This window comes from Pygoscelis adeliae, unplaced genomic scaffold, assembly GCF_000699105.1.
Source record: "Pygoscelis adeliae isolate BGI_AS28 unplaced genomic scaffold, ASM69910v1 Scaffold353, whole genome shotgun sequence".
NCBI lineage: Eukaryota > Metazoa > Chordata > Aves > Sphenisciformes > Spheniscidae > Pygoscelis > Pygoscelis adeliae.
In genome coordinates, this window is record NW_008824445.1 from 2,387,981 (window position 1) to 2,414,580 (window position 26,600).

Genomic DNA, 26,600 nt, shown 5'->3' on the forward strand with positions numbered 1-26,600 from the left:
TGAGTTCTGGGGAAGGTAACAAGCTGCACCTGCCTTCTTACAGGGATTAGGAATTTGTGCTATTCCTCTGGTTTTGGAATTTGATGTCAGGCATGGCAGTTTGTCCGGCTGATCAAGGCAGGGCTGTTAAGGCAAGTTTGCCGGGGTTCAGGTGGCTGCCGCAGACACCTCTGCCAGCTATAATGAACATCACCTTTCCAGGGAAGAGTGCAGGTTCATGGCTTTGATGCTGATATATTAATGATCTGCAGCAGTTTAATTATGCCCACACATTAAATTACAGTGAGTTGTAGTTTAATCACTGTGATTACTTAAGGAGTCTGGGTTTTTTGCAGGGATTTAGTGGAAGATTATTCCTCTTCAACACTGTTTCCAATACTTTAATTGATCAGGTTATCTACGATTTTTGCTGCAGGTTATAATGTCAGAGTGACGGTATGAACATGGAATATTCATTCACTGATTAGTGAAGTCAGGTTGTCTTTAAAGCTTTACTTAGATTTTAAAGGCATGAGCCCAAATCTAGACCAGAGTCTGCCTGCTGTGGTGTTTAAGGAGCGTCAGGTAAAATAAGATCCTGGCTCCTTGCATGGAGGAGCACCAAAAGGAGCCACTGACTCTACCTTGTACTTCCCTAAGAAAGCTAGGATTTCCATGGAATGCACAAAGAAACTTCCCCAAATGTCATCACGCAGAAAAAATCCACAAATCCTGCTCACAAACCGAAGGAAGGAAGGAGAGCTATACATATAGAACTAGTGTTTACCATTGCATCTCTCTCTAACTATAATGTCTCCATAACTATTTTGCAAGCAGAAGGTGGCTCCTTGGCTGACTTTTTCCATCACAGGCAATTTTACACTGCAGCTGAGTGGACATCCTAACATTTGCCTGGGAGACGGTGAAATCGGCACCTTTTATAGGCAGCCCAGCCCAGCCTAATCCAGCATCTTCCACCCAAGATACAGCCTCTGAAAAGCTAGGCTATATAAACATATATTATGAAAACAATGAAAATAGTTGCTATATTGATGTGGCAGAAATTGCCTCATGTTAGCATTTTAATCAAATTATTAATGACAACACTGGAAAGTCCCTGTGCAGGAAGGGCAGAATTTCTTTTACCTAAGTAAAAGCATATACATGTAAATAAGAAACGTTGATCGCTGGATTAGAGCTGGCTAAACAGCTCTGGTCTTTGTTCCAACAAACTTAATTTCTTGTTGGCCTGTACCTTAGACCTTCCGTATGTGAGTTTATATTCCAAGATATGTAGATATTGATGATTGGAGAGCAATTAAAATGATCTAATACTTAAATGTCTCCTCCTCACATTAGCACTTGCTTTCTGGCCATTGTTCAGCAGCAAAGGAGGAAATGAGATGCAACCAGTAAAATCAAATCTTTCCCAGCTGCTGTCCAAAGATGATATTAATCAAAACAGGCCAGATAGTGAAGCGCTTACTCACCTGAGTGAGCACAGCCTTCAACAATTTGCATGCGTAGCTGCTTGCCAGTGAAAGTAAGGGTTTAACTGTCTGGCTCTTGCTTATGATATATAATATTTGTGCAGCTCAAGTTATATTCTTGTAGGGATACAAATATTTTGAGAAAGAGAAAAAATGAGCTCACAAGCTTGATCCATGTAGAGCAATTTGTAAAATAGTCTAAACCCAGCTCTGCCCAAAATAGCAGCAAGCTAGCTGATGAATTATTCTCTCTGGGCATTGAATATGCTAGCTGAAAAATGTGTTAGTGCCTATAGGGAAATAACAAGGCTAAACACTATTTTGTGTGTGCATGTGTGCCTGTGCTCTTTAAATAACGAATTAGCCACTAGTTGCATGAACTAGTGTTCAGCTCTGAAAATACGTCTCAAAAAGCAGTTTTTGACTACTTCCATCCACAGTTTCTCTGTGCCAAGAAAAAGGATTATGCTGTGAAGAAAACAGGGAGACTGCTCTTTTCAACTCCCACTCTCTGGAGGCTAGGCAGACACAGTCTGCTTTTGTCCTGCCACAGCCTCACAGGCAATATAGACATCACGGAGCCTTAAGACAGAATGAAGTGGTGGGAGTGTGACTGGGAAAAAGTACTCACGCATACTTTTCTAGGGAGTAGAAATTCACAGAACCTCTCAGCCCTATATGGATTCCCATACCCAAAGTGCTCTTTCCTTGGGGTTTGAGTCAAGGCATGAGATGAAAGAAATAGTTCCTTCTACGTGTAGGTCTTTTGGCTTCTACCTGCATCTTAAGGTTTAAAGATCGCTCTCCCCCACCCCCCAAGCCACAACGCTCAAGCCTCTACAGCATCCTCTTAAGGCAGCTTCGCAAAAAAAATCGTTGCAATTAATTTGAAAACCAAACTAATCACAGCCAAAGTGGGCCTGGGACATGTTTTCAAAGGAAAAAAAAAAAAAAACTTGACAAAGCACCTGAATTTTTGGAACAAGACATTAAAACTTCTGGCAGAAGGCTTTGTTTGTTATCAGCCATCTGCTGCCTTGGTGTGTTTCCATAGATATGGCAGAATTAAGGAAATTCTGCGGAAAGCATCTGTGTACACAGAGCAGTGGGCGTGCAGCAGACAGTGAACAATCCGTTGCGGGGGGAGATACTGGCCTGCAGTGGCAAGTCCTTTCTATTGTTTTCCCTGTAAGCAGTTATTTTCCTGGTGTTTTTTTACAGGTCTTTCTGATAAACAGCATTTTTATGGAGCTAAATGATTTTCATTAGCATATTGCTAACAGTTCTGTTCTGTGGGGACGTCAGCTTTGTAACTAGTGTCTTCAGATGGCACTCCGTGGAACTTGGGTCCCAGGCTGAGATTGCCATCACAGTTTTCAGTTGGTACTCGCTTATGAATATTCTCTATATAAAAAAATATTCTCTCCCTTATGCCTGCTGATCACACATGATTTAGTTCTGTTGCCTTATGGTATTTATTCATACCTTTACGTACCAGTGCAGAATTAGGATCGTTTTCATATGTTGAATAGTGTCTTACTCTGCAGGTAGGTCCCCTGATTGAAAAGTGACAATTCTTGTCCCCTGTTAGACATCATTCATCATGGGAAACGGTGACAGCACTGGACCCAAAGCGTTCAAAGGCCCTGAAACAGTAGGAGTCCTCAGAGTCATTGAAATCAAGTACGTACTTAAGCGCTGTGGTGGATTAGAGCACAAATGAACAGACCACAGCGGCTAAGCTTCTCATTTTTTCTTATTAACACTCGGTTATGAGCACTTTTACTATTTTAAAATTAAATTCCTCCATTATTTTAAAATTAAATTTCTTCTTACTTAACTAACAGGAAAGCATGCAACATTTTTTTGAACAAGGTGACAGATTGTAAGAAATTAAAAATTAAGGATTAATATTAAGAAAGAGTAGAAATCAGGGATCTCTTACACCTTTTATTTATTATTTATTTTCTTGCTTATTTCCTTTCCAACCGCAAAGTTTTGCTCTGATATTCAGACTGGTGTGATACTACATGCACTAATATGAAGTCATGTACACAGAAGGCTAAAATAACTCAATTTATTCTATTCCATCTGTAGTTGCTCTGGGATAGCTAAGAGTGCAATCAGGCTTTCCAAAATCACCCTCCCAGATTTCGACATCGATCTAATTTAATCGACTAGCTGTGTTTGGAAATGCATCGTAGCCAGTAATGATTTCTGATGTGACCTAGCAATGGGCTGCAACTGCAACAACTTGCAGCGTTGGTGTGCTACTAATGATGTCATGATAAGGATCAAATTAACTCACACCGTGAGAGAGTATGTTAAACCTCAGATTGGAAGAGTCAGTTATAACTCCCTGTACCGTTGCCCAAAACTGAAGTGGAGCCTAAAATAGTTTGTGGTTTTAGAGGAAAACTGGTCAATGGATTTAATTAAGGCAATATGTTTTATCCATTTTTTTTTTTTAGTTCCTCTGTGCTGCCAAGCCTTTTCTTGGCTAGGATGCAACACACCACATCAGAGGGTTTTACACATGGGATTTGTGCACTGCACTAAAGAAGAAACAAAAATCTCATGAGACTTGGAGGAAATCTAGGTGAAACCCCTGCAAAAAAAAATAAGTGAGGGAAAGAATTTGTCTCACTGTATCGGGTCTGACAAACTTCTGATGAGAAAAGTTATTGAAAGAGGTCATTTTTACTCGTTTAACTCTCTTCCTGATCTGACAATTTTTAGTCAGATGAAGTTGTCACTAGAGTGAGCCAGAGCTCCCTGATGTCATTGGGATCTTTCCATGGGCTCCGGTGGGCTTTGGATCAAGCCTACAATAATGGGAACTGGCAGCTCCTGCTGATTTCGCAGAGACTTGCGAGTGCCTGGGGTTGGACAAGCTGCCTTGAAAGGAGTCCTGTGAGTTAGGAAACAAGCGCTAATGTTATTAGTTATATTTTTTTGAAAAGTAGAGCGTGGCCAGTACCTGCAAGCAAAAATATTCTAAGTTCCTTTGTAATTTTAAGGCAAAATAACTGCAACTGTCAGGTAATCTGGCCTCTCAGAAAAGTGAAAAATAGGAACTGTATACAGTTCCCTTATCTAAATGTTTATTCTCCTGGTTTGAACATTCTGATATAGGTTAAAGCATAACGAGTGTTTCACCAACTAAGCATTCTCCTGTTCAAATCATTGGCAAAGTATTTACGTCAGGTGCCAAAAAAATCACTGGAGGAACAATTCAGTGGCTGTATTTTGGTTTCCCATTATAAGGGCAGTGGAAATACCTCCATGCTTTACTTACTGAAATATTAGCAAAGGAAGATATTTGTAGCTAATCTGTTTATTTAGGCTGGATGAGATTACTCTAATTTCTCGAATACCCAAACAAAAATTTTCAAGTGGTTCAGGAAATTTAAATATAGAACTTTGGGACTTGAATGTAATGGTTCATTGCTATTTTTACAAGTACCTTGGTTTTTATCAGCGGTGAGATCACAGTGTTTCCTTATCATCTTTCAAATATATTACTAATGAACCCTGGAAAGGATATAGTCACGCCAACTGCACAAGAGGAGAAGCTCAAGGCCTTTTTAAATTTTCACTTTAGGCCATCCAAAATACCTAGGAAATTAATTTCAATTTAATTTCTTTTATATAAAGAAATTAAAATTCAGCTAGAAATGCTGAACAGTTTGTGCTTTAGAAAACCATCTAATTTGTCTCCTTTGAGACTACCTTGCTTGTGCTGTTTTCATGACCAGATCTTAGGGTTCTTGTCCAGTTTGAGAGTTTGCAAGATTCTGAGAATTCATTTGTTGGTGCTTATCATTCATAACTTTCATTGACTTTTGTAAGATGCAGGAAACTCACAATTTGAAGAATGAGGTTTCATCTTTTTTTTTTTTACTTCATAGGATTTTTTTGGCAAGTATTTGAATATACCTTGTTTAGGCATAATCTGCATATTTTGTAAAATGCTGTGCGGAAAGCAAAATCTAGAAAAAGAATTAGGAATGGAAGAAAGCATCAGGGTTAAGCGCTTGTGAGGCTGGCAGGAGTGTGCTGTTGTCTGCAGTCATGAGAAAAAGGGATCATGGAGCAACGGTGCCAGGATGAACTTGAACTGTCAGTGAGACATCCTCAAGTGTCAAAAGGGGAGACTGGTATTTTGGATAAAAGACTAAAAAAGGCTGCTGAAAGATAAAGTGTCAGGAAAGAAGTTAAGGGTACAGAGACGCATTTTGTGCGCAATTCCCATGAAAAGCTGGAGCAATGATGATGATCATTTGGTGGACATGCAGCAGAAAATTGGAGAGTTTGGAGGAGAAAGAGAAGAGAGAAAGAGAAGAGAAAGTGTAACTTGTTCATGTTCATCTATTGCTGCTTCAGTCAACATGCATATTTAGCATGTAAGTGGGTTTCTCAAAAATGCTCGTTACCACCTTAAAGAATTTATAAAAGATATTTGCAAAATATGATTTAGTGGGAATAGGGAAAATGATCCCGAGACCATTGAATTTCACCTCTTATTCATCTCTGTAAAGCTGATTGAACAAGAAGTACACTTGTAATTGAAAAGCTCTCAGGTTCCACAGGGTATTCTTTGGACGGGCTAAAAAGCCGCGGCAGAAATGAACTACCAGAGCTATGCTCGTACTTTACACCAGGTGATGATCTGCCCTTAGAAATCTAAAACGAAAAGAGTGGTCAGAAGGTTTGAAAAATACCAAGGAAATCATTATCTTCAAACGTAAACATCTTTTAATTCACCCTCTCATCCTCAGAATTAGAATACTTATGTCAAAACAGAGTATGGTTATTGAGTTTTAACTGAGTAACAGCACTATTTTGAAGTCTTCTCTTTCTTCTTGTTCTGTAGTTCAGGATAGTTTTGTTCTACCCTTGTTCTTAACTTGATGCTAAATATCAGCTTTGTAGCTGATGTGTAACTTTGGACGGGAAGGGGGAAATACGTCTTTCATCTCCACATTCTCTCCTCTCTTTTTTTTTTTTTTCTTTAAACCCAAGGTCTTTGCACAGCAAGACAGTCTGCCACATTTCCTTTAAGTGATAAAGATTTCCTTCTTTCTTCACCTGTGACTCCAGAGCAAACTCTCTTTTGTTAGATGTTTTCAGTGTTAGTCTTTTCAAGATTTCCTACTTTTCCGGTAGGAGTTCTTTTCTTTTTATTGATGTTTCTGCTGGGCCTGACATCAAAAAGAGCAGGGCTTTTGAAGAGCAGAGTTCAGGCTTAATATATTTTCCTCATTACTGTTTTAAAATAATCTTGTGCTTAAATTGCAAGCAGACATTGGTAAGAAACAGGAATTGTACACTGTGAAGTCTAGCGAGAAAGGTGCTTTCTGAAGTCTGTGCACATGCAAGCACAAAACCAAAGAGCATGCAGACACGTGCCCCTGTTCACTGAGGTTCTTGTCTAATTTGTCAGCTGGTAGGAGATTATTAGGGTATTTATTTGTACAGCAGGGATCCTGAGCACTTCTTGAGCTTTGAGGCAATGTATCAGTCCAGCCTTAGCCTAAACAGACAAGGACTATTCCTGAAGGAAAGAAAGCACAAGCAAGAACTACCCACTGGGGGGAGAGGGAAATCCATTGAGGAAGGGTCAAACTGTACCACTCCAAAATTGGAAACCTCTTTTGCCAAATAAATGCAACACGCAAAGTCCCTATTTTCTGTTGTATTCATACAATACACTCCTAGGGCAGTTTGCACCTCTGACACAGTCAGTACTTACTTTCCTGACCAAGTCTTGTTCCTTCTTCTTCTTCAGGTCAATATCGGTATTCTCATTGCTGTCACAAGAGTTATCTCAAGAATCAGTGCAGACAACTATAAGGTCCACGGAGATGCAAATGCCTTCAAGTAAGTTTTTCTCAGTCAAATAATATTATAACAAGTTAATAATCTCACACTAGCCATGTTATATCATGGAGACATGGTATCATGCTTCTCCCTGAGCACTGATATCATTCCTCTTTAGTAAAAAGCAAATAATGTTAAAGGTAACATATCATTCTCTAGAATGCAGGCAGTTAACCTATATTTTATGAAAGCCTAGGGCTGCCACAGGATGAAACCTGTGGTTCAGAATGAGCTAAAGTGTTTTCCTGCTTATTACAGTCTCCAGCATTTGCTGATTCATGATTTTCCCTTTTATTAATGGAGGTTTTCCTCTTCCTGCTATAGTCAAAGATAAATCTCACAGAACATCATTAATCTGTACTGGGGTATTGCAACTATTCTGCTTTTTCAGAGGATAAACCTTGTTTCTATCCCCAGTTCAGCATAATATTTAGGCATATGCTTATCTTTAAGACTCTCTTGATACTGCAAAGCACACAGACTTACGCTGGATTTAAATGTGTGCTTAAATTCAAGCATGTCTTTATATCAAGGTGCCTTGGGCCTCTTGGGATGGTGGCCTCTGAGAGTGTATCATCTTTAAAATACTGCGCTAGCAAGGCTAGAAATGTAAGGTAGACACATCGCTATATCTGAATACACAAGGACAAATTCTGATTTCTAAAATCTATATGATTACATATGGGTAGCTGAGAAGATAATTTAATATACTGAGTTTAAAGTAAGATGCTGAATATTCCATTTTGTATTTTGTATCTCCTAAAGATGCTTTAGTCCAAATATAAAAAGGACACTGTATATAAACTCAAGAAATATGTAACTTAGGTAGAAGAAAAATGCGATGATGGTTTGTGTTTAATGTTTCTGAGTCACAGGCTATTGTATGATAAGGATTTGGTGCCACTGCTCTGACATGGTATCATAAAGAATAATTTTTATGCTTGGATTACTTATGTAATTTTAAAAATGCCATTAAGTTTTAAATATTGGTGACAGTTACCTAATGAAGTTAGTTTAGTTATTGTAGACTTATCCAACAGGAAAAGAAAAACAGTAAATAAGTCTACACAAAAATCTATAAGATAATTACATTGTAGTGAAATGAAAAGACTGGGAATTAAAATGGCTGTTTCAGGTTTGGCTGAGTCCCTCTGACCTTCAGAAATACAAAGGAAATATAGAACCTTAGGAAGCAAATAATTGTATATTGTCAATGCCAATTTGTATAAACTATTGGAATTATGAAGACAAAGGAACAACCTCCATAAATAGAAGAGGCGCTATGCAGATTGTTCTGTGTACGTAGGTCTTGTATTACAAAGAATTGGTTCAATACACGCTGTACCCTGCACACTAATACATATTAATTTTTAAAAGAAAACTATGTGTGTGTACATAAGTAAAACAATTTATGAATGTTTGGTCTAGGAAGAAGATGAAACCCATTTAATCAGGAGTATATGTTCTTAGTTCAAATATTATCAGCTGTAGATTTGGAATGATGGAGCTCTGTATTGAAAATGTGACTTCTCCAGACACCCTGGCTAAGAGATGCTCCTTGGGCCAAGTAATTTTTAAAGTACAGTTTTAGGATTTGGCCTAACAAAAGTGATGGTGATGGAGAAAAATGATAATCAATGGGAAGATATACCTGGAAGCATTCAATTATTAAATTATTGGTTAAGCAGCAATATGCTCTGATAGAACAGCTTTCCTCATAGAACTAAATTAATTCAATAAAATATAATTGAAGGTAAACAGAACATACAGAATAGCTCTTTTTCTGTAGATATCATTACAGAAATGAGTTCTCAGAAGAAATTTGAAATGAGAAGGGCATAAATAGCTGTCCAAATCAGATCTTAGAGAGTATTTATACCCTGATTCAACGTAGCGGTGAGGCATGATGAATTAGTTTCATGTACGGAGGATGTCATGGAGAGAGTAACTGGTCTGTTGGAAAAAAAATTTTTTTGTAACACTGGATTTCATTTTCTTGTCATCAGTATTCCTTACACAGGTGAGAAGTTTGTATGTCTAGTGTGAAATCATTCTGTCCAGGGTACTGTTTTCCAAAAAAGAAGAGAACAAAACTAAGGAGGGTTCTCTTCTGGCAGCTGCACGGGAAATGTTTTTCATAGTGAAACAACCCGTGCCTCCAACGACTGAAGGATCCTAGATGTTGATCAGAGGTTGTTAACATGTGAGAGTGGAGAAGTACAGCAAAACGAACCAGTGACAGAGAGCACAGAGAAACCAGAAAAACGCAATAAGCTCTGCCGTTTCTGTCAAGTCACTGTCAGCAAGGACTACAAGGTAGTTTTTGAATTAACAAGTTCAATTGGCTTAGGGAGGAATCACTGAGGACTGCAAAATGCTTTGTGTAATATGAGCCTTAAATAAAGGGCCTGCCAGGCATCCATCCGAATAGTGCAGTTCGTTTGATATTAGCTATGGGGGAAACTACAATATGTTAGAAAGAATTTATCAAGCACTTCTTAGAAACTCAGCTGAATTGAAATGGCACAACGTGGTTTTGGTGAGACAAGAAAGCACTTTGTCACCACGTTGCCGTTGTTTGCTGCAGTGAAGTGGTACGTAAGGCAGAAGTGGTTTTTTTCAGGCCTGTGTTCACGGTTTCAGAAAGCCAAAGACAAAAGAAAATGAGAACTGCAGCGCAAGGAGCCGTGGAGGGAAAGCCTGATCAATCTAATAAACTTGAGAGGGAAAAAAAGAGGGATTTCAGTGCTGTCTTTTCAAGCTGGAATGAAATTTAAGTGGAAGGCACAATGAGAAACAGTAAGTTGCTGTCTGCAACAATTTGGATGATAGCACTTCAACAGCAGTATTTCGAGGTTTACAAGTGATAATGAACGGAAAGGCCTAGCAAAACTGGCTGGAGAGCGACAGAAGTGCCCGTGGCGGAAGCGCGAGGGAGGCGCCAGCGCCAGCTTGCTCTCCGCGGTAACTCAGGCCAGTGTTTATATCTGCTTTTAAGCACCTGACTAAGAGGCCTCACACTTGCAGCTGCGGTTGAGTTCAAGTATGAACAGCCGCTATAGTCTGAAAATCCCAGCCTACAGGTTTTACGCAACAGGCTCGTCATCAGGCTCACCTCTTGCCAGGCTTTGCTCCCGAAGGAAAAGTTTAATCATGCTGACAAGGGCTGGCTTCCCTTTCCAGTGGCAGCCTGGATGGGAGGGCACCTGGCCTGGGTTCATCTCCCCTAACTTTAGAGCTCAGGAAAGCTGACACCTCCACCTGGACTCCTGGTCAATGGAGAAGCGGGTGCTTCTACCATGCGGTTGATCTCGTCTGTTAAGCGTTCATCTCGCTTGCCTTAAAAGTTCCGATTTCTCCCCCGTGACTGTGAGGGAAGCCTAGACTGCCCGGCTCGTACTCAGATACCATCTCTGTGCACGTCTCAAGCCAGGTGTGATAATTCCCACCTCTGAGGCCATCAACCCATAACTGAGCAGAGGTCAGCTTAGGAAATTGTCAGAACAAAGATGCAGTTATGCGCCGTGATGATATCAGTTAGAAAGGATATTTATTGTTAGAGAAGTGCTAGTACTGGAGCGTATTTAGTTTCCCTAAAGATTAAGTTACTTGGCAACGCAAGTGGATATTACCAACAAGGCTTGTTTCTCTTGGCAACAGACAGTAATAAACTGAGGTAATTATTTAGAGTAATCGTTCCTGATTTTCCATATGGCAACAGGTCCTCTCAAATGCTGACTCAAATGCGAGTACAGAATAAGCATCAGGGTGAGCCAGTGCTCGGCTCTGAAGGCAGCGTCCGTCGAACTTCATGTTTAAAAGCCAAAATAGAAAAGGAAGTTGTGAACAAAATTCATTTCTGTCATAAAAATAATTTATTATTCATCTTCCCCATTCACATTTTGCTCAGAATAAAGTGCAGTACATTATGGGCTGATTGACCTCTTCAGGTTCAGATGTTGCTTGTCACAATGGAGATATCAGACAGCATCTTGCTAAACATTTTATTCTAGTTTCAGAGATACTGGTGTGGGCATGTCTGTTTGTTTGTTTGTTTAAAGTAAATAATAGCACCCCCAAAATAAAATGTAGGATAAATTGAAGAAGCAGTGTAAAAGAATAAGTTTATATGATACATAAACTGCAAAATACCCAATAATTTAAGGCAAAATGAATATAATTAATCAGTATATGATCAGAGATGTTAATTAATGCATAATAGACTCCTGTGATAGTGTGGACAGTAAGTATTTGGTCGTTGTAGGAATTTGTGTGTGTGTGTGTGTGAAAATAGTCACTTTTTTAGTGTCTGAGACGTTAATTCTGCAAGAGCAGTTTACTGGTAAGAGCTGAGCAAAAAATTATTATCAGCTCCTATGTATTACTTGGATTTACTTAAGAACATGCTTTTTGTATTGTTTTTTTGATGCGTATCGAACACATGTATAGAATATGAGCTGTTTCACTTAGTTGTGATTGATTATATTTGAACCTTTTATTAGATGATTAGCTATTGGCTCTCAGCAGAATAATTTTGTGTGTTAATTCAGATGCTGCTTTCCGAGAATGTTTTGCATCCAGGGAACAGATTTTCCACCAAAAAGCTAATTTGAATGTTTTAGTTTATAGAATGCTGAATCAAATAGCTTGAAACATTTAAATGCATACATACATTTGTTTGCATTATCCATTCTTCTTGACGGGGCCCTCTTTTAGGGAAATAATTAATCAAATGTTTGAGTTTAAGCGTACGAGTAGTCTCTCTAAGCTTAATGCAATTAAAGCAGATTAGTTTAATGGAATTGCTCACGTGCTTGAAAAGGCACATGATTACATTTCTGAGTTATGGACCATTTCAACTCTTTTTCTTACTTATTTCTGCTGCATGTAAAGTCTTAATTCCCCTCAGTGAATTAATTAATTCTTATTAGGACTTAAATAGCTTTTTTCTTGCTGTCTACCCCTTCAAAGTCTCATCACTGTGTTTACTTGGGAAGTTACTTCTCTGTTACAGTGAGAAAAGGTATCTAATGTGACAGTGTTTTAGAAATGTGCACATTTCATTACCCATGGGGAGAACTCTTCCCTGCTGAAGTCTATCACAGATAGTCATTTGATTACATGAGTTACCTGGCTCCTGGATTACATGGGTTAAAGTATAATACAATTTTCGAAGATCTTAGTTTTGCACTAAGACTAATATTTATCATAATAGAGGAAGAAATGCAAAGCACGTTTCTGTTGCAGGAATAGTAGTTTTAGTCTAGAAACAAAGGTACCATGCTTAGCTGTACCACTGCGCTCTCCCAGCTAGTTTACTTTTGCATCGTATTGTCCAGAAGAGACAGTTTCATTAACGTTTCTTGAATAAATGTCCAAGTCCAACTCTTACTGAATACTTTCTCACTGCTCGCTCTGAAATGGTCCAATGAGTTGGAAAAATCTCTATCTTTTTTAGAAAGCGTACATTTCAGAAGCCGGTGAACCAGAAGTGATAGCTATCATAATCATCCACAAAGAAAGCAATTACGACAAAATTAGAAATATTTCTTAGCTTTTTACCCTGTTCTTTCTTTCATTTTACTCATTCCCTTCATCCCTCAAAGCTCGATCCTCACTCAGTAAAATAATAAAACAGCCTCTTAGTTCTCTATTGAGTGAAGGAAAAACATTTTTTCTGTTTAGTTAAATTAATGACTAAAAATTGGAACAAATGGCAGTGACTGCAGTGCATGGGAGCAAAACAGGGCTTCAAGGAAAGCTCAGCAGGGCAAGCAAGTCATGTAAGCTGTTGTGTTAGTTCCGCATTTTTTAATATAGCATAAACCACTTCAGATGAAACTGAAAACAGAGTATATAGGTTTAATGCAGATCCATTCCTTACTTTGGTTATTTGAAAAAAAATAAGCTGTACAGAAAGATTTTCCCTTTGACAGATACAAATACAAGAGGGTTGTCCTCCAACAGCTCATGATGCTGCAGACATCTGTATGGTTTAACCGTGTAATTGACCATTCCGAAGCACTTTGCAAAGCCATCTATTACATCCCTGCAGCACACCGACTGCACTATGGCAAATTGCTCATCTGTTTAATCAGTGACCCATTCCATGCCATGACTCTGCATCAGTATTTTACTTTGTTTATAAACATGCTGCCTGCCTTTCAGACCAGTCACTCGGATACCAATCCTCCGAGTTAGTGCTGATAGCTTTGCTGCTTTTAATGTCAGGCATTATTCTGCAAGACACCGTGTATTTGTTGCATTTTGTTCTTGTGATTCTGTTCCTGTTTCATGTCATTTGATGTCCAAAGACTTCTCTTTCTAAGGATTATTTGCAGCTGTTCATTTTCACGGAACATACTTGTCAATCATGGCACTTGCTTGAAGCTCTTGAGAGAGCTCTCCTGCCAAAGGAGATACCATAATCTCCCTCCATAACTAAATTCCACCCCTTTGTGATATCAGTAGAGAATTTCTTTTTCTCGCTCCCTCCCCCCCCCCGCCCTTTCCAAGAGAGGTGAGGAGCCAGCTACAATCTGCAGACTCCTCTGAAAGTCTACGGGGATTCAAAATCCATAGCAATAGAAAATCCTTTCTCTGCCTTTCTGGGTGGCAGATGCTGCAGTGCAACCCTCGGAGAAACGGAGCCCCTGTTTTTTGTGCTCTGTTGAAAAAGAAAAGAGCTGAAGGAGAGCCAGCAGTTAGAAAGAGCAGTGTGGCAGGCCAAATCTGCTTTCAGCAATTACTTCTCTTGACAATTTCTAATTGTGTGTAAGGAATCATGTTCACTGAACATGGCTTCAAACAGCATGAGTGATGTACCTTTATGGAAACTCTTGGAAGGAGAAAAGTTGACTGGCAATAAAGGAAATAATCAAAATGAAAGTATTAAGCAATGACAATTAGTGAGCTGAAGTGCTACTGCTACTTCAACCTATTTAAATTTTTGGCTCATTGAATATGACAAATACAAGTGCAGTTTGGGTATCTCCTTATTAGACTCAGAGTTTTAGACTAAAAATACACGGGTTTGAATGTTGCCAATGAGAGTATTAATGAGGAAGTGCTAATCTTTTAGGAGCCATAATGACAGTAATGGTGGTGCTTTCTCTACCATAGATGCTAAGAGTCATAGCACTGGAGAAAGGCTCCAGGCCACGTTGTGATTGTTCAGGCGCATTTCAGGCACATTTTGGGGGGAGTAATAAAAGCTTAAAAGTACGTAAAACACAGCTGCAGAGAGGAGGCTACTCTGCAAAACCACAGGAAAAGGGACAAATAGTAATAGGCTTAAACTGATGAAAAAACCAAGTATCTTTAAGCTTCCAATAGTGGGAGGGGAGTTGCAAAGCAATGGAGTTGATCACCTGGAGAGCTGCTGAGCTTCTGTCTTTGAACGGCTTTCGGAAGTGGTCGCACAAATGTCTGTCAGGGCTAATTCTGGTGCCAGGAACGACAACTGATCCTGTCTCGTGTCTGAGCTGGACAAGATGACATTGTGAGTCCTTCCACAGCTTATTTTTTTCTTGGTTGTCTCCTTCTGAGCCAAAATCATCCTTTGTGGGAGTTGTTTTCTGTCTGTCATTTCTCCTTAAACAGGATTTACTGCTCCAGGGCGATCAGGGCCTGTTGATTGCGGGCTCCAAAGGAACAAGCAGCTCTGATACTCGTGTGCCTGTTTGTTTCTTGTATTAGGAAGGGCAGTAAGACTTCTAGTTGAAAATGTCCCTGCTCATTGCAGGGGGGGTTGGACTAGGTGACCTTTAAAGGTCCCTTCCAACCCAAACTATTCTATGATTCTATGATATAGGTACAAAATATACTAGGAAAACTTGATATTTAAGAGGTGCTGGATTTTCTGAGTATAAGGATATAATACTTTTCATTAGAGATGCTTAGGCATGTTTGTTTTCATATCTGAATGTCAGGATAGAATGAGGCTTATTAAAAATTGGTCATTAAATCCCTGTGATGAAACCTTGCTCTAAGCACAACAGAATCAGTAATGGAAGGGAAGGATATGAGGGAAGGGGCCATACCAAGCCACCCTTCAGCTATTTCTCATCTTCAATGTCTAGAAACCTATGTTGTACTTATTGATCTATGGTTGAATCAATTTCTTGATTCCACCCTATCAGTCCCTGATAAACTCTTAAGAGCAGTTACAGCAGGTGAAAGCTGTTCTCTGCAGGAGCTTGAGGCTATACTACGTTGAGACGGGGTCTCCTAAAGTCAAATCAGGATTTATACAGCATTTAATGAGAACAAAACTCTCTGCTGGCCACATGCCTGAAGTTGGATCATTCCTGATGAGTCTTTCACGGTATAAAAGGTGCCAGCATACACAGGAGCTGGGTCAAAGATGTTGTTAGCGGTATGATATTTGGACATATGGGAACAATGCAGGTGTAGTGTCGCCCCACCCCACCCCAAGTTGTCTAAAGAATAGCATGTCATCTTTACTTTAGAATAACAACAGAAAGTTTCAGCTTTTGAAAGTCTCCAGTGAAAAAGAGCTTTGAAGTTCACATATATTTTTTTAAATTCCTAATTGTTTTTAGGTTTCAATCTTTTAATATCTGATTTTAAGCCATGAAAATATCGGGAGGAGGAGGACAGTGTTATGAGTCATGGCTTTATGCCTGGTACCAAAGTAATAATTAAATGCTGGTCGTTCATCATGAAGTGGTACAATTCACTGTGAACAGCAATAACTTCAAGAGTTTGCTTGAACTGCTGCATTTACATCCTTGGTCCAATTTATAATCCTAGAACTCTATGTCAGCTTTATGCAGAATAATAAGACAAATATTATAGTTATGCTATCGCATAAAGTAAATGCTTATTTAAACATGCACCTTGTGCAGAGCTCTAGGCAACCTTGTAAATCACTACCCAGTCTGACACAGCTCTTAGCTAAGTGTGATTTACATATTTTCCCGACAATGCTCTCTCAAAATAAAATTAAATAAATGAAAAATACGGATAATTACAATAAAGAAAAGGTCATATTTTAGAATCAAAAGTCCTCTTAAACTTTTAGACACTATCTTCAGGTAGGTAATAAAATGCCATTAACTATAGATGTGTTACAGGTGTTTTGGAAATAGAAATTGGAAATTATGCCCAATTCTTTTCAATTGAAAAAGATGTAAGGCAGAAACATATATTTTAGTGAAAGAAACTGAATAAAGAGCCCTTTTCTTTTGGAACAATGTTAGAAATAATCAAAAAGGCAGTTAAGACAGATGATAATTGAAAGCATGAGAATGTCAGAAACAGATTTTCAAAGTGAGGTCCTGTAACACCCCATGAAGAGCCATATTCTTTAACTCTACTGTGTTTATTATCCCCAGTGAGTCTCACGAAGCTTCTCCAGCCACCCTTCCAAGTTAGTTGCCTTATTTTAATAAAGATATTAAAAAACTAGGGAACATCGGAATAACAGATGTTTGTAACAGAACAAAGAAGCCTTGGATGTTCTCATGTGAGTAGAGGTGTAGTAATGATTCAGATTACTTGTCCAATAAAGTAAGCAGCAATAAGACAGACATAAATATGTATGGAGCCGCATAAAGGAACTTGTCACGAGCTGTTGTCTGAGCCCACTCTACAGAACAAGAGAATCAGCAAATCCTCAGCTCAGAAATTAAAAAAAATAAATGACCGCAGAGTCTGGTTTTCATTTTCATAATGTATATGGAACAGCAACTGTACCCAATACCGCAACATGTTACTAAAGCAAAGGGCTTGAGACGGTTCCGAAAAGCCAAAAGAGCCTCAGACACAAGCGCTGGCACTGGTGGCAGCTCCCCAGCAGCCATCTGCCTCCGTGGCCGGCCCACACCCCACGAGGCAGCTGGCTGGCAGCCTGCAAACCTCCCGCTCCTGGAGACCTCAGGGATATGGCAAAGGGGTGAGGGAGAAAAGAGGAGGGGACCGGAGCCTGGCACGACAGAGCCTGGACGCTGTAAGGAGGTTAGTAGGGAAGTACGCAGATTTTTCCCTATTTTCCATTTGCAAGCAGGTCCTTGGGAGAATGCGGGAATCAAACCAGTTAGTAAAACATTTTGATTTTGACAAATTAGAAAATATTTTTTTGGAACTTTTCTGACTGGGCTTTTCTGCAAGTAATAAAGCATCAGCTATGACATTAACTTTGATAAACATGATAAAAGCCGTATGTTGCCAGGCTTCTTTAATGCCAGCTTAATAAGAAATCAAGTTTCTCACATTACGGCATTGCATAGCTGAATACTTTTCTGCAGTTTGTGTCATCCTCCGAAGCAGCAGTCACTAGCAGTTTTTAGAAACCAGACAGCAAGGCAGCGTGACTGTAGTTGTACTTCAGCAATTCTTTTTTTTTCCCTTATGTACATTTGAGACAGGCAATCAAGCAAGTATACGGCTATTTATTTGCCACTACTGCAGTTAAAGCTCATATGAACCATTACACAGAAAATTACTTTTCTTTCTCAGTTTCTATGCCTGACCTTGATAGCTTTGCCGTTCACTGGTACCGTTGCCATGGAAATGGGAGAACGATCTTTCTGTTGATATCATTGCATAATTAAGGGTCACTGAGACTGTTTAGGTCAGGAGATCATTCTCAGAGTTCAGCTCCTCGGGGGGGTGAAAGTTATCCCACAGAGGTTTTGTGTATGGGCTGATGCGATTGTTACTTTGTCATCCTAAAATAAACTATGAGCCCCCCTGACTTCAAGCCAAGAGCCAGAAATATTTGCCAAACCTACAGATTTCCAATAGTCCCCGTCTCTGTGAGGCTGCTTTTTCTGGGTGTTCCCAAGCATACAGAACTACCAAGCTATGAAGTTCATTGCCACTTCTCAGCTGAGCAGTGGTAACTGGCTGTGTAATTGCTCCTGACCATTTTGAATTGTGTTTAAAACACAATCACTTACACTGGTAAAAGCCTCTGGTGATGGAAATGTGAGTCTCTCCAGTGTGTAGCTAGCTCAGAAGTTTTTCTCCTAATGACTTCTCTTAAAAAGCTTGATGTTTCTACAAGGGCAGTTTAAGAAAGGACGAATAGGAGCCTGTGCTTCTCCAGTGGACATCGGCAATGGTTTCTTTATTTCCCTGCAAACTTATAGATTCAAAACCCGCCCCATTTTTTGACAGGCCAAGTTTTCTAGATTACCAATCATTGTTGCTGCTTGCCTCCAGAGTCTTTCCAGAGGACCACACACACTTCCGTTGGAATCTGGTACTCAGACCCCAGGATGATGCTCCAGCTCAGGCATCACCAGCACTGAGCACAAAGTAGGGGCTACTTCACATTTTTAATGTATGATGGTCCTGGTTTGACAGCCCAGAGTAAGGAAACAAACAAAAAATTGTAATAATTGTAATGGGGTTACATTACAATGTGTGTAGTTTTATAAGTCTTAAGAAACCAGTTTTATAAAATGTATTTCATTATCATTAATTAAATGAAGCTAGCTCCATGTTAACACCTAATCCTGTGCTTTGGACAAGTCTTGAGATATTTAGGGAAAAAAAAGGCCCCATCCACATTAGCCTCCTGGTTTGGGAAGCCAAAAGAGACATACACTGCCATACTGTTCCTGTTCCCTGTGCCTTTATTTTTACACAGAGATTTGTGAAAGGTCTGTCTGCCTGTAGTTTCTGGCTCTCTGAGCAGGTCTACATTTTTTTATACAGCCTTTCTTTTTCCCTGCATGTCCTTTCTGAACAAGCTGTGCCCTTTCATATCAGTATTCCAGTCATGTGAATTCTTCCCTCAAATCTCCTGTTATGTAAGGAAAAGCGAACACAGTGAGGTCCTTTTCATAAGTTCTGTAATTTACCAATCCCTCTTTAGTAGCACGGGGTCTGTCATCTTGGTTTACTGCTGGGAAAACAAAGCATTTTCACCGCGTGATATAATAACAAAAGATTCAGATGGCTGTAAATAGTGCAATAAGACTAATTTTCAATATATTGTTTCAAGATGACTCGCAGAGATTCAGGCAATTAAAAAGAGTAAGTGTTGGGCTAATGTAGATTCATGCCTCACACTGACAATATACCTAGGGATAGTCTATACGGAAAGCTGTCACGAGATGGAAGAAGTCCTGCATTGGGAGCTTTGAAAATGGATAGAACAATGGAGACTGTAATGGAAGAAATAATTAGGTGCAAATGTTGGAGAAAAGAGGTAGATGACATCCAGCCTGGTCCATCTGGCACCCAGAGGCAGGATCTAGCCCTCTGGGACATTTCCATTGCCTTGTCCTTGGAAGAGACAGGTAATGAGTTTTCTGGGAATAAGCTGTCGTAACAAATTCCTTCTCCTGGGCTGAGTCCAACGCAGAGCTAGGCACTAGGTCCCTGTTAGAGGAAGGGGGGAGTCTGAAGGAACATCTGTTTTCACATACGCAGACTGTCCAGAGCAGCCAAGTTTAGATTATCCTATTAATATGTTGCTCCTATAACTAACTTTATGGTCATATTTGGCAATTAATTATTTGATATCTTTGTCTGGTCTAGAAACAAATAATACCATAACCTTTTTCAACCCAGGACAAGGTCATGGCTAACTGTGTATGGATAAAACTATATCCTCATGCATAGTTTTTGTTGTCTTGTTGTGAGAAAAAAATGCTGCTCTTCTCTTGGGTGCTTGCTCTGTAAGGTGCAAACTGAAAAAACAAGAGGACTGTTCCACCTTTGGAAACAAACCGATGCTTAATAGTAGCATGCTATATAAAAAAGACCCCACCCATTAGAACATTGCAGCTTATTTTCTTTTTAAAACAACAAAATAACCCGTCCAGACTTCCCAGTCAATTTGCTTTTGTGAGACTATTAAAGAACCCCTGAAGTGGAAGTGGGTAATATTTTCTTGTCTTTTTTCCCCCTCTTGCATCCTTTAAAGTAACTCCAGAATCAGCTTTTAAGGAAGAACCAAACACTGTAAAAAATAGGGAAGTGAACAGTTTGTATTCAAGAAATCCATAAATCTTCATTATTGTAAGGATCAGGGCTTGTTCTTTTCCTTTTTCTTTTATGTTGCTTTCATTTTCCACATGGTTTTCTGAGAATGTGATTATTTTGGCTTCTGGCCATGGTCGTCAATACCAACCGCTGAGAAATTTGTTCTGTCACCCATTACCGGAGTCTCCCAAAAAACTTTTTCAGCAGCCACATTTTTTGGACTTCCAAAAAATTTAACATGTGACTGCAACAAACAGTCAACCCTTTAGTCTACCTGGATTTTAAAGAAATGCACCGTTGATTGTGAATTTATTATAAATGATTGTAGGCAATAGGATTGTATCGTTGCTCGCCTATGATGGTACTCAGCAGATCTTAACTGATCGTCTAACTGGAAATATTTATACTGCGTGTTCGTTTAGAGGTTGCTATGGGAAAAGAGAAAACATATTCTGTTACGCTGGGGCTGTTCCTGAGGTTCAAGTGATGCTTCAATGGAAGCAGAGCATGAAAGGAAGCACAGAGAGACACAATGTTTTGCTGATTAAAGCACAAATATGCAACGAATCTATTCGCTAGCAAAAGCTCCCAGTCACCTTTTAAAAACAATGACTTCACTAAGAACAGAGAAGCTTTTGGGTGTCTCTTGGGAATGAATACACACACAAGTGGGTATCCTGTAGTACAAAGCCTCTCAGTGCAGGTACTGTATCTCCTCAGCCAAACCCGATTATTAATCCTGGGTTGGATGTGGAACATTCTTCTACTGTGAGAATAAGCTGTTACTAATTTCTTTGATGACTCAATGGCAAAGTTCAGTGGAAAATTAGCTCTAACCTTGGGCTTGGGGATCAAGAAGCAGAGAATGCTATCTCAGCAGTAATGCAATGAGAGAATTAGTGTCAAAAAATGTTGGAGAAAGAAATTTTAGAAAGAGAATGGAAAAATCCCACTGCAAATTCAGTTCCCCTGGGAAAATCGTTACCGCTGAAAATTCAGCTTGCAAGGGCATTACATCATTTAATGCTTGCATTAAAGACAAGGAGAAGGACATGTTTTAGTTTTAGTTTGGGAAATATTTTTTTTTCTTTTGTAGTTTTAGGATCAGGAAGTGATGGAGGTGACTTCTGTGGGAGGCCTTAGCAAGGCATGGATTCCTAAATCCCTGGTTAGGTGCTGAAGTCAAAAGTCAGTGCTGCTAGCCCCTGGAATTGCCTTCTCAGCATTAAAATTCTTAAGGTACCTCAATTTCTGGTCATGGCCGTTATTTTGTCAGGCTTGATGGGGGTTTGAGGGAGACTTGGATTTCAGTCCCTGCTCCACTGAATATTTAATGTAAAATAAGAAACATTAATAAAGCAAGGATTAGGTAAGACTCTTCTCTCTCGGGGGAGTGCCTCACGACTAATCTGTGGAGTACACCTCCTCTCTCTGACCCAGTGAATATTTAATTATTTAATGTAAGCGGAACAGGTTCAACAGGCGAGAATGAGCATCAAGCAGGGAGTCAAAATGCTCTTCTGGAAAAAAGGGAACTGCGATCCCTTAGGCAGAAGAGTGATTTGAGCCCAGACCTCCTATATTCTGGGCAAATGCTGTAGCTCCTAAGGGAAGCTTTAGCTTTTGGGAAGACTTATGAGAAGTGGCACTGCTTTGGCAGCACCTGCCTTCTTGTGAGGGTCTGTGGTGAGAGGGCTGGGTATTGTACACTGAGTGTAACAGAAAAGGAGCAATGCCACCCCACTTCCCACTCACGTGATAAAAATCAATCCAAATTTAGTTGCTGTTGCAGCCTAGATTTTTTTTTTTCATAGCTACAATACTTTTGCTTAGCAGCGTCTTCCCTGGATTATAAACGGCACCCACCAGAAAGCAATGATCTGAAGTGTCTGTAAATATTTCTTATTCAGTTTCACATCACTTTGAAAGGGCAAATAACATTTGGGAAAATGGGAATTGGCATCTGCAGTTACCAGTGGTTTTGTCTTTTTTTTTTTTTTTAATTTACTAGGGCCTAGACATCACCCGAGATTAGGCTAGGAACTGTGTATGTGCTAATTAAAAGACATTCCTTGTGCCATCAGCTTATTGTCTATATAGCCATGACAAAGTGTAGGAGGAGAAAAAAGTGCATGTGTATTTGCAGGAGTGTCGTGGTTTAACTCCAGCCGGCAACCAAGCCCCACCCAGCCGCTCGCTCACTGCCCCTGGCGGGATGGGGGAGGGAGTCGGAAGGGTAAAAGTGAGAAAACTCGAGGGTTGAGATAAAGACAGTTTAACAGGCAAAGCAAAAGCCGCACATGCAAGCAAAGCAAAACAAGGAATCCATTCACCACTTCCCATCGGCAGGCAGGTGTTCAGCCATCTCCAGGAAAGCAGGGCTCCATCACCCGCCGACCGATGCCCAGCCAGTCCCCGAGCAGCGGCCCCCCCGGCCAGCTTTCCCCAGTTTATGTGCTGAGCATGACGTCCCATGGTGTGGAATGTCCCTCTGGGCAGTTGGGGTCAGCTGTCCTGGCTGTGCCCCCTCCCAGCTTCTTGTGCACCTCCAGCCTTCTTGGTCGGTAGAGCACGGGAAGCTGAAAAGTCCTTGACCAGTGTAAGCACTGCTCAGCAACGACTAAGCCATCGGTGTGCTATCAACAGGATTCTCATACTAAATCCAAAACACAGCACTGTACCAGCTGCTAGGAAGAAAATTAACTCTATCCCAGCCGAAACCAGGACAAGGAGTTAATGAGCCACTGCTCAGTGGCAGGAGCAGAATTAAAATCCATGTCTGTCCTTTCCGAGACGAGAGCTGTACTCGCTAGCTCAAGATGTCTAGCAGAGTTCAGAGATTAATTTCATTTTGGAAAAAACCCGAACACCTACTCTCAATGTCACTTGCATGCAATTTATGGAGTAAATTGGTTTAAGGGGTAAGTTAGAAGGGGTCCTGAGGGTTTTGACTCTCAAGCCACTTCTCACTTTGGCTACTCTGCTGAGCTGCTTATACCACCCACAGTGCATTACTCTGCTGAGACTTGGTTGTTTTTTATTGTGGAGTGAAAGGGAGCTCGAGCCTGTAGGCTCCAAATGGTATCAGTGGCTTGGAAAGCCCCGAAGACTGTTGTGTATGTTTTCATTGCCGTTGGCTGCCTAGTTCACTAAAAAAGATGTTATCAGTATTCTTCCATTTGTCTGTCTGATGTTGGTGGCAACTCACCACCTAAACTGCTTAGTATTGGTTTTGCTCATTGGAGAATCAGGTAACAAAGTGAGCAGCGGCACACAGCACTCCTGAATGCCATGGTCAGAGGAACTGCCGTTCCTCAGACATCCGCAGGAAGGAGAGCCTGCCTGCTGGTCAGACGGAGCGGACAAGGTGTGTGTTGGAAGCACTGCTGAACTTGAATGACAAACATTTTCATTCCTAGTCAGAATCGCTGCATGTGATCTCCCAGCAGCTTTCCAGCTTCCAGCTTAGAGGTTAGTGAACACTACTTGTAACAAGTGAGAAACTGAAGCTAATTCAACTTTTTGCAGCATTAGTCTGAAATGTTAGTTACAGGTTTTTGGATTTATTTATTTTTATATAAAGTACAAAGGATCTTGCTGACAGTGGCTAGTGAAGAGTTTAAGAAACAAGAGAAATTTCAGTTAAAAGGCCTATTTGTCAGGGTAACAGTTTTGGCGAATTGTGAAGGAGTTTTGCTTTTTTTAGGCAGTGTTTCCTCCAATTATTATGTAATCTTGGCTTATGGGTCTGAATTTAGTTCCTACTTCAGCAGGCATCATGACTGAAAAGTGGATGTCAGAAGTCTTAAAAGGATTAGTGCTCCATATATAACCAATAAAATTGATTTGTGAATTAGGGGTCCCCTTCCCAGAAGTAATAAAGTGTTTTTTTCTGCAAGCAGTGAAATTTCTTTCTTATTGCTGTCAGTGCAGTCGTTCTGCATCAGTGTAAGGTATCGACAGTGTGCTCGGGGCAACAGCAGAAAAGGGCAGAGATTAAATAAGGGGAAGGGAGCAATCTCAATTGAGTAGAGCTGTTCCAAACCAATTGCAAATGCAATAAAACTATAAGGCCCAACCTTGCTCTTGGAAAAATGTTCCTAGTAACTTCAGTAACAGTGCAATGATTTTATATGATGTTGGTAATGAAAATACGTCTCAGAGGTGCTGAAACCTGTACTTCTTGCACACCGGGACTTCAATACAGTATGAAAATTATCCACCTCGGAAAACTTCCCTTCCTCTACCGATTGATTAGCGCACACTTCAGGGTCTCAGCCGGTGTAAAACACTGGCTAACAGTCCGTCTCTGACTCAGCAAGATACACAGAAAATACCAAAATCCTGCACTGCAGTGAACGCTAAAACAAAAGCAACGGAACAAAGCCAGTTGAAGAAATTTGGAGTGGAAGATCTCCGGTGAGCAAGGTTTACTTCTCAGGAATTAGAATTCAGCTGTAAGAAAAGGGAAAAGGGAAGAACAATACTTTTTTTTGACAGGAGATTCAAAGGGTGAGTGCATGTTAAATGGACAGCTTGATTAACAATTAACGAATAAAGTTAACGCTGTTCCTGCCAGAAGTGTGTCAGAAACATTTTCTCAGGGTTTTCAAAGGACTCCACCCTCCCCGCCCTGACAACGGGATTCATACACGAGTGAATGAATCAGGTGAGTGGGACTACATATGAACTTACAAGGACCGGCAATGTCTGCAGAGCAGAAACAGGCTGTTAGCTTGCTTCTAATTTCAAAGGCCAGAGCATGAGAAGGGGCACGCAGGAGAAATGTAGAGGGTCCTTTTTAAGGCAATGGACATTCTGTTTTCTGACACATTAGGGCACGAGGACAAAGAAACATTTTAGCAAGGTTTATGAAGCCCTGGTGGGGCTGGACCTCAATATCTGCAAAGTAAGACCTGCCCCTGCCCCAAAGTGTTGCTGCTTCATAGACAATATAAAGCTCAAGCGATGGCAGTGACTTTTTTTTAAGGTTGCACATTTAAGTCATGCAGTATTCCTTCTCCAAAAACAACATGTATTTGATTGCAGTCTATATCTTAGTGTAATAGAACTAATCTACTAAAATATTCATGTAGCAAGGAAAAATGGGAATAAAAAAATATAAAGTATGTGCACTGTGTCGGAATTAATGTGCCTAGTGAACATTAACTTTTGTATTTCTAAGATTTTTTAACCACGCCACCTTAATGGTGTTCTGACGCAGCATTTTACATTTAGTATTTTTCTTTTTTAAAGTTCAAAGACAAAATGAAATAAGGATGGGAAGGGGAGGGGTAAGTGGAAGAAAATGAAAGAGAACAGAAAATAAAAGGAACAACAGAGCTGAGTACTTTGCTTGGTGGGTAAAGCTCATAAACACCTTGAACTAATAATTTCATACATAGGATGAAATTCAGAGCATGCAAGCATAGAAAGCTATGCAATAATTAGGCCAAAAAAAAGAAGACTTAATGAGATTTAAGTGACACACATGCAGAGCTGACCCTTAGATAGTCTTAAATTTCACCCTCACATGGCTGCTCTTCTAAATGGATGTGCCTGAAACGTTAGTACATTTGCACGAAAAATCCCACGTGTCTGTATTTTGCTTTCATTGTTAGTTATGTATTTCTGCTGCACACGTGCAGAACCCTGTGCTTAATAGTGAGTGGTCTTTATTAATACCTTAGGCATTTGTGGTGTTAAAGGCTCCTGAAAAATCCAAACTGTAAGAATGATTTTGAAAACATTGAAATCGAGTACCTAACTCTATTCTGCCCCCAAGTACAAATTACAGAGGAAGCTTTTTATGCTCTGACTCAAAAAGAAATAATGAAAACTTATTTTTGGCAACAAACCAGCTGGGGAAAATTATCTTCCAAGCTGCAAATTTTATAAAAACCAAGAGCATAAGAACAAAAGAGAAAAAAGAAAAAAGGGTGGTTTGTAATGAAGACAGTTTTACAAGTGTAGGTGTGTTGGGCATACTAATCACCTGCTGCATCAGGTTAGAGAGGACATCTAAACCATCATGGAATCTGAATGTACCTAATCCATCTTCCAGGCGTTCGCCTATCCTCCCCCCCAGTCTGCCCTGGGTCCCGCACAGATGCATTTCCCTGAAGGCACAAGGGCTCTGTAAGATCATACAGGTCTTTCGGCACAAAGTTTATTGCAGGGGGTGGTCTGCTGGCAGCTCCCCAATGGAGCACCTCTTATGTAAGAGTTGAGGCAATAAACTTTAAGCTTAACAGAGAAAAAACCCCCAAACATCCTTGATTCATG

The 26,600-nt window shown here is 40.1% G+C and overlaps 1 protein-coding gene across 1 annotated transcript in view; it reads left to right on the plus strand.

Moving 5' to 3' along the window:
• GPR133 (G protein-coupled receptor 133) overlaps positions 1 to 26,600 on the plus strand; it is a 159,651-nt gene that overhangs the window by 125,141 nt on the left and 7,910 nt on the right. The window contains exon 21 of the mRNA XM_009320954.1: positions 7,261 to 7,352. Coding sequence (XP_009319229.1) covers positions 7,261 to 7,352 — 92 coding nt within the window. The remainder of the gene's footprint in view (positions 1 to 7,260; positions 7,353 to 26,600) is intronic.